Source organism: Protobothrops mucrosquamatus, unplaced genomic scaffold (genome assembly GCF_001527695.2).
Source record: "Protobothrops mucrosquamatus isolate PMUCROS unplaced genomic scaffold, P.Mucros_1.0 scaffold3071, whole genome shotgun sequence".
Taxonomy (NCBI): domain Eukaryota; kingdom Metazoa; phylum Chordata; class Lepidosauria; order Squamata; family Viperidae; genus Protobothrops; species Protobothrops mucrosquamatus.
The window spans coordinates 88095-99721 of NW_015389082.1; the positions used below are offsets into that span (position 1 = coordinate 88095).

The window sequence follows — 11627 nt, forward strand, 5'->3', positions numbered from 1 at the left end:
AAACATTGAACTAGGCCAGGGGTGTCAAACTGCCGGCCTGCGGACTGGATGCGTCATGGCGAAACCACACCCAATCCATTGCCGGCAATGGAAAAAAAATCACGATACGTCGTGACACGTCACATGACGTGGCAAGTTTGACACCACTGAACTAGGCTATCAACCCAGCCATTCCTAAAATGGAATTGTGTGGATTGATTTATCCATACTCTTAACAGCTTCAGAGAAGGACTATTGCAATGATACAGTATGTCATATGTCTGATTAACGAAACACTAAAAAGGACTTTCAGGCATATTTTCTCCTAAAAGCATTTATTAATGTTACTGATACGTCAGCACAATATGGAGGAAATGCTTAGGACTGGCTTCTTTTCCGCTATGCATATATTTCTAAGCATTTCCCTCCCACCTTTCTTTGGGGTCACGGTTCACATCTTCCAATCAACTTGGAAGATGTGATTTACTTCCGGTTTCTTTTCCCCTTCTGCCTGGTTTAACTATAAAAATGCCAGACAGCTCTGCATGTTGTCAAAGCAAGAATATACAGTATTTGCAGCATTGACACAGTAGATATATACGGTATGTCTTTCTCGGTATTGATAAATCCGTGTTTTATTACTGCTGTTGTACTATTATGCTGAGGTACCTTGTGGGGTAGTGATTTAAGACAAGGCCATTTCATAGAAGAACCACAATTATGGATCTTTTTTCTAGGAGACACAGTTGACCCTGGTGCTACTGAATTTTAGTTATCTTCTACAATCCTATCTACTCTCTCTGGAACTGAGATGTAACTGTCTATTTAGAATTGAGATGTAGCTGCTAAGTACACTGTCACGAGTGTATGCTTTAATTATTTTGATGTTATATAATCATTATCTTATACATTACTACCCCGTTACTCCAGAAGGTAGGAAAAATCGTAACAATGGGGTTGTTTAAGTACATTTCACTAAACTTTTACTTACTACTTCTCCAAAGGAGGCAGCCATCATATGAATTATTGGAGCAAAATACGGAGAAGCATCTGTGTGCAGGACAGCTTTCGTATATTCATAAGTGACAAAAAAGGCAGCAGCTGAAATACAAAACGGAATGTCTTTTAAGTCCCCTAAGAGTCCTTATGATTACATACAATGTTTGTACAATATACAGTAAATATCAAAAGAAGATGATCCCCTTTGTTTGTAGGAACCATCATATTTACAATTATTTTCCATAGTATTATGCCTCTTTTCCCCCATTCCAGTTTTTTTTAACCAGCCATGCTGCTATGATAGTCATTTTGTGAAGGAGCAAGCCTTCTCTATGATAATCCTCATCATGTTGTCAAATTGTCTGACATATCCAACAACAAAGATGACTAGGTCCCGTGCTGTCTCTAACACACAATCTTCCAGAGATGGAATTTCAGTAACCCAATCTTTCTTTTTTTCCCCAAGTCAGAAGAATCCAAAAATGATAAAACTAAAAATGATAAGTTTAAAATAGGAAGACATGATAAGACAACTAGAAAAGCCAAATGATTGTTTTTTTTGGAAATAAAACATATACCAACAAACAAAAAGTGGGACATTTGGGAGCCAACCATATGATGCTTTCTTGACATGTGGAGGCTGTGAGGTCCTGGATCGGGAAGAACAGCCTTCAGCTGAACCCTAGTAAGACTGAATGGCTTTGAGAGTTAGGAGTATCCAGATATACTGGTTTCTCCTGTTATTTTGTACAGTACTTTTAGCATTACTTAGCTGCCCAATGTCACTACAGTGAGGTGGGCAGCAATATGAATTTAATACAATTAACTTCAAGAAATCCTCGACTTATGATAATTGGGATAAGAATTTCCATTGCTAAGCAAGTTGATTGTTAAGTGAATCAGCCTGATTTTTTTTTGTCCAACAGCTGTTAAGTGAGTCACTGGATCGCACAGGCATTAAACAAATCTGTCTTCTCCCATTGACTTTGATTATTAGAAGCCATCTGGGAAGGTCGCAAACAGCAATCTCATGATCCCAGGATGCTGCAACTATAGTATTTAATAATAATAATAATAATAATAATAATAATAATAATAATAATAATAATAATAATAATAATAATAATAATAATAATAATAATAATAATAATAATAATAATAATAAAGTTGGAGGGGACCTTGGAGGTCATCTAGTTCAACCCCGTGCTCAGTCAAGAAACCTATACCATTTCAGACAAATGGCTGTCCAGTCTCTTCTTAAAAAATGTCCAGTGTTGGAGCATTCACAGCTTCTGGAGGCAGGTTGTTCCACTGGTTAATTGTTCTAACTGTCAAGAATTTTCTCCTTAGTTCTAGGTTGCTTCTCTCTTTGATTATCTTCCTTCCATTGCTTCTTGTCCTGCCTTCAGGTGCTTTGGAGAATAGCTTGACTCCCTCTTCTTTGTGACAGCCCCTCAAATATTGGAACACTGCTATTATGTCCTCGTCCTTCTCTTCATTAGACTAGATATTCCCAATTCCAGCAACAATTCCTTATATGTTTTAGCCTCCAGTCCCCTGATCATCTTTGTTGCTCTTCTCTGTACTCTTTCTAGAGTTTCAACATCAAATACATGCTGGTTGTCAAGTGCCCAAATTTTGATCACATGACCATGGGGATGCTATGATGGTCATAGGTGCGAGGACCAGTCGTAAGTCAGGTTTTTTCAGTGCTGTTGTAACTCTGACAAGTCGCTAAATGTAAGTCAAAGAACACCTGTGCTTACAAACAGCACTTTGGATCCAAGGCCAAAATGGTGTTTCAGAGGAGGTATGGGATCTTTTGAGAGAGAGCAACAGAATTTCATTTTTAATGTGGGCCAGTATGCTCATAGTAAAAAATGACAATAAAGGTTATTTTAATCTAATCTTAATATTTGTAACTCAGGAAGGAACTGTCCTTGGTGCTCTTTGAGCTTGATGGTTTTCTTGCAGACATTTCTTTACCAAACTAGGTAACATCATCAGTGCTAGCCCATCATTCACCAACTATCACTCACCTGCATAACTTCAGATCCAAAGCATTGAATCCCACCTTATTTGACACTATGTTCCAGAATTAAAATGTTTTTAAATGGTTTTTGAAAAACCATGTCCCTTTAAACACTGATCAACTGAAGCCAGCAATTTTAAAATAGTTTTTAAGAGAAAAATACCAGGGGTGCTCTTACTGCAAAGAGAGAATATCTAAATCTAATATAAGTCCTATCTTCAGGTAGCAGCACATTTTGTTGATGTGGACATAAAATGTAAAAAATTATACACCGTACTTTTGTAGATCTAAGAGATGAGACTAGAAGTCCCAAAGACTCACCAATGCAGCGGTTCTCAACCTATGGGTCGCGACCCCATTTGGGGTCGATCGACCATTTCACAGGGGTCGCCAAGCAAGCCTGTCCGCCATTTTTTTTTCCCTTTTCCGGCGGGTGCCTTACCTCCCTTGGGCTGGGCCAGCTGATGGTCGGCCTGCTCTGTTTCTGCCGCTTGCCAGCTACGCCTCGGCCGGTGCAGGGGGCGGAACCACGCATGCGCGGCGCTCCCGGGCAGGGAAAGTCCTTGACTTACGACCGGTTGGGTAGTCCTCAACCTACGACCGGTTTAGTCCTCGACTTACGACCGGTTTAGTCCTCGACTTACGACCGGTTGGGGGTCGCGGCATTAAAAAGGTTGAGAACCACTGCACCAATGCAACATGTTACTTTATTTCAATCACTTATTCCATTCAATGAATCCCCAAACTAGCTTACAAACTTTCCTAAATTTAAAAAAGCCATTGAACGATTTAGCATGGAAACCTCTGACACAAAGAAAACAAAAAACAAAGCAAAACATAAAGGTAAAAATGAATACATATAAACTATTTTTACTTCTTGCATCAAATCAAAAACCATGTCTTTTTACACTTCCTACGTTTTTCAGGACTTCTGCTTCAGAAAGCACATACATAAGCAATTTTGTAATTCAACCCAATTCAGTCAAGTGTTATTTTAAATATCTTATTTTTTCTTCTTCTAAGTGTAAGTGTTCTAAAGAAGCAGCATAAAATGAAAGACTGCATTATGAATTGGCAGCAGTATTTCATGCTGGCAAAAACGAAAATCAAAATATCTGTTTCCCCTGATATTAAAGGTGGCTTTCTGTAACTCTGCAGTAATTTACTCTTCAAGTAAATTTGTCTGTAACCATAAAAATAGGACAAAGTTCAGAATTTAAAAATACAAGTGGTGTAAGAGAAAAATAATGGACGTGTCAAAAAGAGCAGTTGCTAATTCTTTTTTAGGGCTACCTCTGTTGCCCTCTGTGGCTAATCGAAAGATGCTTATCTTCTCCAAAAGAAGATAAGGAAATAGAAGATTAAAAAAAAAGAAACAGAAAAATTAGTAAGTTGGGAAGAGCTTAGTAAATTTAAAAGACGCCTGAGGATGATTCTATAAACCTATGTTAGCATCCACCTTCGGAAGACAAAGCTTAGAAACAATGATAACACTGTTGTATTCATCGAAATTAAAAAGCAAATTAAGTTTAAGGAAGTTAGAAAGTCAGGTATCTACATCAAAAAGGATGAGACCCTTACATTGTCCAAAACAGACACCCACTTGTGTAATAAAACTGTTTCTTCTCTAAAATTTGACAGTTCTATCAGCAGTATGTTATTATTATTGATTTGACTTTCATTCATTATTTCTATTTATTAAATTTACATGCCGCCCATGTCAGAATTTGAGGCACCTTTATCCCACCTTTATTATTGTTTACAAATAACTCAAGGCAGCAAACATTCTCCTAGTTTCCCAACAACAACAACAAATCTGTGAGGTGGGATGGGCTGGGAGAGATTGACTGGCCCAAAGCCATCCAGCCAGTGTTTCATGCCAAAGGTGGAATTAGAATTCAGGGCCTCCTGGTTGATTTTTTTTTTTCATTAGGGGAAGAGGCTCCCAAATGAGAAACATCCTTCTTCCTATCTGGAATCCTTCCATTCCCCACTATTCAGTTGGAACTGAAGAAGCCTCTTGGATGAGAAGCAAAACATTTTCAAGGAATGTTGCCTTTTGAAAAAGCTCCTTTGGTCAGTTAGAGGGAAGCCAGTGTAGAATAAAACTGGGAAAGACAGTTGCACAGAATGCCTTACCATTTGGAAAAGATCCTATGGCAGCAGAAGGAACTCCAGCATAAATGCCATGGAAACCACCAGCCTTTTTAAGTCCTTGAGGACTCTGCAATCTAGTTTTGACTGTATCCAAAGGAAATAATGTCAGATCCACACACACACCAGCTAGCCCGCCAGCCTTCAAAAAATAAAGATACAAGCAAAAAAAAAAAAGCATTATTAATATCAACAAAAAAGAAAACCAATGATTTGTCAGAAATAAAAAACATACTAAATAAGCCAATTTATTTGAAAATCAGCCTTTGATACGGACAGCCCAGTATCTAAGTTCCTATTCTGTTCTGGGCTACTAAGTAATTCCAAGTCATCATTTTCAGAATGGGAATCAAGCAGCTACTTTTTCCAGCAAAACAAAAATTAAGAAGAATAATTATTAATGCTGGAGAATGAAAGTTCAATTAATATTTAACTTGTAGCTATACAGAATTATTATTGTCCCACTCTGATTTATCTAAAAGGGGGTTTACAGTAAAAATAACAAAACATGCAAACAAATTAAAAATACTTTCCAATATGATACAACAGGACATGTGGGAATGACACTCCCAGAAGTAGGTACCTACACTGAATGTTTGAAAACAAAATAAATGAAAGTTATGGATTTAAATCGTGTCATTTGGGAAGAAAAATAATTAACTCCACATTTTATCATTACTTCATTTGGACATAATTGCTCTTTTCTAGTTTGGATGAAATGACAGAAGCAAATCAGCTCTTCCAATATTGATGGTAAAATCCAGGAAAGCTCATTACAATATGCAAACATGATGTCAACATGATGTGCCATTAGCACAAGAAACAGTTCTGAAATATAAATATGCGGCACTAACAGCCACAAGATGTGATCAGATAGCTAACATTTATCCAGTGACAACACTGCGCTAAGCCTAAATTATAAAGTGTCTGCTTATTGCTTCTGTCTCAGTTGGGACCAAGGAGAGATTAAGGAACAAAAAATGTAACTTCAATAAAGTGGGTGGGTAAAGAGCATCAGATTAAGGACCGAGGCTTTAAACGTTTTTGTCACGCAGACAAAATTTATCACAACCACTGTATATAATTTGCAAGATTTTTCACCTTTCTGAAACAAGAAATATTTTTATAAATCTATTCGTAAGTCTCTGGAGATTCTCAATCATCCAGGTCATGGTTGACCCAAAGGTGCTTCTCCAAAAGGCAATCAGTCTTTCTTGGTTCATTTATTTATAAAATGTATTGGCCACCCATCTTACCACATAGTAATTCTGGGCGGCCTTCAAACATTTTGTTTCTCACCCAAGAAGGGAACGTAGGGAATGGAAGGATTTATATTCTTTGCAGTCATCTGAAAAAGTCCTTTTGGAAAAGTACCTTTAGTCTTAAATCTGAAAATTGACTTAGTTACCATGCACCCCAAAACATAGCACAAATCTCCCCATTTAGTATAAACAACTCATTCACCATGAGCCTTGCATCAGGCAACCCCAAATGATAATTTCAGCTGCCAGCAATCAAGAGTTCACTGCAGTACAGGTAGTCCTCACTTATTGACAGCCTCATTTAGTGATCGTTCTAAATTACAATGTTAAAAAAAGTCAGCTTTGCAGCCAGTCCTCACATTTACATCCTCTGCGACAACCTGCATTCACATGGTTACCATCGGGCTCCTCACAACTGCCATTTATAATTATAGCATCTTACAGTCACGTGATTGTGGTTTGTGCGCTTCAACTCTTAAGCAAAGTTAAACAGAGATGGCAGAAGTAAAATTGTAAGTTGCTTTTTTACTTCTTTTATCTTTCTATTATTTTTAATTTTACTCTATATTATTTCATGTTTATCTTTTACTTATGTGAAAATCTGTAATATTTATGAAAAGAAGACTAATGATGACTTAGAAAACAAAAAAATAAAATCCTTAAGACAATTAAAATCAGCAACAAAATCACAAAACAGGTCCCAACATCCATATTAAATGGCCACACCGACTTTAGAAGTGACATTTAATTAAAAATTCTCCAGATGAACACAACTTTGAATTTCGTCCTGAATGCAGTACCAGCCAAGCACAAACTGAAAAATATCAAGATCTGGTACTCCTCCCCAAATTTCCAGCAGTGGAGAAACTCTCAGTATCCTATCTGGGGACAAACATAGTAGAAGGATCGGTTCTGAAAGAAGCAGTTCTGCAAATGTTTAGGCAATAAAACAATTTTATAGAGTAAGGCGAGCATTCTGAATTAGGCTCAGAAGGCTATAGGAAGCTAATGCGGGGGGGCCAAAATGGGTCCTATAGCTTTTTATGTGCCATCACCATTACTCAGCTTCTGAGTAGTCTTCAAAGGCAACCCCAAGCATAGGGCACTGTAGAAGTCAATCTTAGAGGTGATAAGATGGTAGGTAACTGCTATTCAATAGCCCAAATTGGGCAAAAACCCCACAAGCAATTACCTATCTAGCAGTAAGTCTAGAGGTGTCTCAAGTCACAAATCTGCTCTTAGTGGAAAGTTGTTTCCCATCCAGAGTTATAACTAGAGCAGGCAAAGGCCAAATAGTTTCTGAAAAAACATAGCACCTCTGCTTACTGGAATTAAAGTCAGCTCCTTCCCATCCAATCCTTGCAGTATCCAATCCTTGGGTCAACACTTCTATTATATTCTTTACTTGTCCTGGGATAGGTATCATCAACAACCCTCAATGGCACCTCAAAATAGTTCAACATCCTGATGGATGACCGCCAACACTAATTCAGGAATGAGCAAAGGATTTATCAAAGAAAAATGAAAAAATAATAAGCAACTGTCATTAATTTTAGTTGACATAGAATTAGTTTGCCTTGCATTATTGGGTTCTTTTTCAGCAGACATCGAGGATGGTCATCTTCAGCCATGATATCTCATTCAAAAAGTGCTCACTTGCTTCAGTTAAAATTTTAATCAATAAGTTAATTACTCTTTTAATCTGCTTGGCTATTTTGCATGCATTGATTTCACTACTCCCTATCCTTTTAGCTCTTTCTCCATCAGAATTCTTATCTGTAGCAAGTGATTAAGAGAAGAAAAAGAAAATTGATCTGGTTTTAATCTAGCCATCTGGCAAAAGCATGAATCAAAAGTTACTAATTGGTTCTTTGGATTTGAAACTTTTGTATCTTAGACGTAATTTAAATTCATGAAGTAGCTAATGGAGCACCTGCCAGAGAGTACAAATACCTGGATGCCTATTTTAACTGTGGAAAACAATAATGATTTTTTAGACAGCAAAGGAACATTGATACCCTTTCTGGAACTACTTCTATAGTTCTGAAAGTGAGAAATAGAAAGCTTTGCACAGAACTTGATTTTTTTTATGCCATTTCATTATTTCTGGACAGCAGGAGACAGTTTTAGACACCTGAATACCTAAGAAAAGGTTTAATATGCTCATATTCTTTTGAACAATATATTGACTACATGAAAACTGAAGAAACAGATTCTTCTTAACAAAGGAATAAATTTACCGGGGTTATTGTATTTGTAAACAACCAGAAAAGTAAAAAGCAATCTTACGAAAGGAGGGACTCTGAAAAAGATGACAGAATTTAAAATACCTACAAAGAATTAAAATCATTTATTAAGCCACATAGTTACAAATTGCTAATTAAACATGATATGGAGACAGAGCAAATAATAAACTATATCAGGGGTGTCAAACTCAATTTCATTGAGGGCCGCATCAGCATTGCGGTTGCCCTTGGGGGGGCGGGGTGTGTGTGGCCAGGATGGGTGTGGCCTACTGGGTGGGTGTGGCCTACTGGGTGGGCGTGGCCAGGTCTACATCATTCATGTCAAGGGTGCCTGATATATTTATTTTACAATAATAAGCAAGAAATATCACACCACAAAGCTCTAAGTGGATAAACCCCATTAAATTTTCAATCCCTTCTAAGTATAGTAATATACAGAAGGCTGAATAGTGGATATATTCAATTAATTATAGTTCTCATTCAAACTTCATATACAATTCATTGGGAGGGAACTAAATTATTTTTATTAACACATTTTAAAGCACATGCATGTGTTTGTAATCTATTTATAATCAAGATGTCTTCTAGTCAAGCTGTTTCAGGGGATTGCATAGACACATCCATGCAAGTTTTCTCTGCAACAAAACAAATAACATTGCTTTTTTTCCAACATCCTTTTTTTTTAGCAATCCCAAATCATTGACGGTCTTCCATCGAAATATTAATCAGGATTCCCAGTAGTTTTTGAACCCAGACAATGCAGCCATCGGCTGAATCTATCATATTTGATATAAAAATTATTTTAAACAGGTCTGGTGCAGGAAGATAGCTAGCAGCAGCATGATTAGGAAACTTATTCAATATCAAAAAAGTTCAGTGTCAAAAGGAAACTGAATTCAATCCAAATCCAGTAATTAAAAATACTGCAATGTGTTCCATTCCCAGTATCTACAGAATGTGTATCTCTTTAATCCTTCTTTTTACTAAACTACCAGTTCTGAACTGCAAAAATCCGGGTGACACCAGATGGTAGCAAAAAAGACTCCCACTGGGAAGTTGTCACATTTTCGCTCCATTCCCCTTCATCTTGACTTTGCATATATGCCTTTTGATCTTTATAAACTGTGAAGATGTCAGCAAAATGTCCTGCACACCGAGTGAGGATCGTATACAAAATCAGACGATCATGGAGGTTTCAAAAGGGTTTAGCAGGCACAGGGCTATGCAGTTTAAAATTCATAATTAAAAGATTTTGTCCTGAAAGCCATTTCAAAGGATCTTCCACCGATAACCAAGTTTATCTAGCGCGGACTGTAAGTCTCCTTCACTCACCACAAGGGAGACCAAGAAATCCCCACGATCCATGCGTGCTCAGAAAACCATCGAGACGCGGCAACTACATTACAACTTGCTTCCCATGGGCGCAGCCATATTGGAAGCTTGCCCCGCCTCCCTTTAATATCACGTGAGCAGTTACGGCTCAGCAGCTCTGACAGATTTTTTTGTCCCAGTGGCGCATGCGCGCTTCCGATAAGTACTTCGCATGTCTTTTCTCGATTCAGAAGTGGATTAGGGGCACAGTTATTGAGGAAGTGTGTTTACTCAAATCGTGGGAGTGGGGATTTCTAAATATTGTATGCAATATTCAGCTTTGACTGTGCAACAGAAGGCACGTTTTTCAAGTGTTTCTGCAGCGAAGAAATGCTGTTTGTAAGGCAATGCAGAGAAAGTAAGCAAACTCTCCCGCTCCGTTGTCTAAATCAGTGTTTCTCGAGTTCAACAACTTTAAGTTGTGTGGACTTCAACTCCCAGAATTCCCCAGCCTTCATTTAAGACTCCAAACATCTCAAAAGTTAACTGAACTTGAGAAACAACCGCTCCAAACGACAAAGGAAATGGCAGCAAAAGGATACTGATAATCTGAGCAATTGAACAGGTGTTTGCAGCCCAGATATTGTAGCTGTAAACATCCCACGTTTCCCTTTTAGGGTTTAAAATTGCAAGCAATTGTTATTTTTTCCTTCAATAACATTGATGCTTCCAGTTGGCTCATTTTCTTTTATTCTGGTTATAAACATTTCCAAAGGTTAAAAAGCCAAACGTTTTCTCTCTGTAAACAAAGATGTATTGACAGCTGTGAAATAGTACATGTGAGATATAACGTTTAATTATAACACAAAGGGGGATTTGTTTTGCTTGCTTGAAGCTGATAAATGATATGTAACTATAATCTGAAGGTGATAATCTTCAGTTAATTCATGGACAACCCTACAAAAGCCTTCCCCCAACCCACAAAGGGTGGAGACAGCTGTTAGAGGCTAGTTGCACAACCATCTGTGAGAAAAAACCCATAATTAGTTTTGATTGCAGTACATGTTGGAGAGATGCATTTTCTAGAGCAGCAGCATTTTCAGTACTTAGCACATACACAGTGGGTACCTGGCTGTGGTAGGGTCAACAAACTAAAATTAATACATATCCATTAACACTTTTTCTGTTCCAGATAAGAAATTATGCAGACGGCAGAAAAGCAGTAAAAACAAACCACAAAAATTAAAGGCATGAGAGAAGAAAATAAAATTGCCAATCTCATTCTCTATGCTTCTCCGTACCTTTATATGCTTGCTTCAACTATATCCATGTGCTGCTTTATACACTGTCTTTTGCTCTCTAAACTTTCTCGCCTGTTGGTCAGCTTCCTCCAACCACAACTTCTCATATTAAAAAGAATAACTGTGGTTTGTTGGCTCCTGCTGTAATAGCACGTGTCTGTATATTGTTCCTGGGTTTTGATATTGTAGCTAGTGTAAGATAAACCTCCATTTAATATAAACCACTGTTTACTGTGTTTACTCCTGGGTTTAATCCTCATGTAATAAGACTATGCACGCTCTAACAGACATTCTGATAAGAAAATGCCCAAAGGAATATAGAGGGAAAAGATAAAACAGGGAA

General features: G+C 37.6%; 1 protein-coding gene across 1 annotated transcript in view; it reads right to left on the bottom strand.

Annotated features, from left to right (window-relative positions):
- Window positions 1-10037, bottom strand: part of LOC107296994 (S-adenosylmethionine mitochondrial carrier protein) — a gene marked incomplete at its 3' end in the record, with an annotated part of 94846 nt that extends 84809 nt beyond the window's left edge. Inside the window, exons 1-3 of the mRNA XM_015826347.1 lie at window positions 10005-10037; window positions 5150-5306; window positions 971-1080 (exon numbers count right to left, since the gene is read on the bottom strand). Coding sequence (XP_015681833.1) covers window positions 971-1080; window positions 5150-5306; window positions 10005-10037 — 300 coding nt within the window. The remainder of the gene's footprint in view (window positions 1-970; window positions 1081-5149; window positions 5307-10004) is intronic.
- Window positions 10038-11627: the final 1590 nt, after the last annotated feature.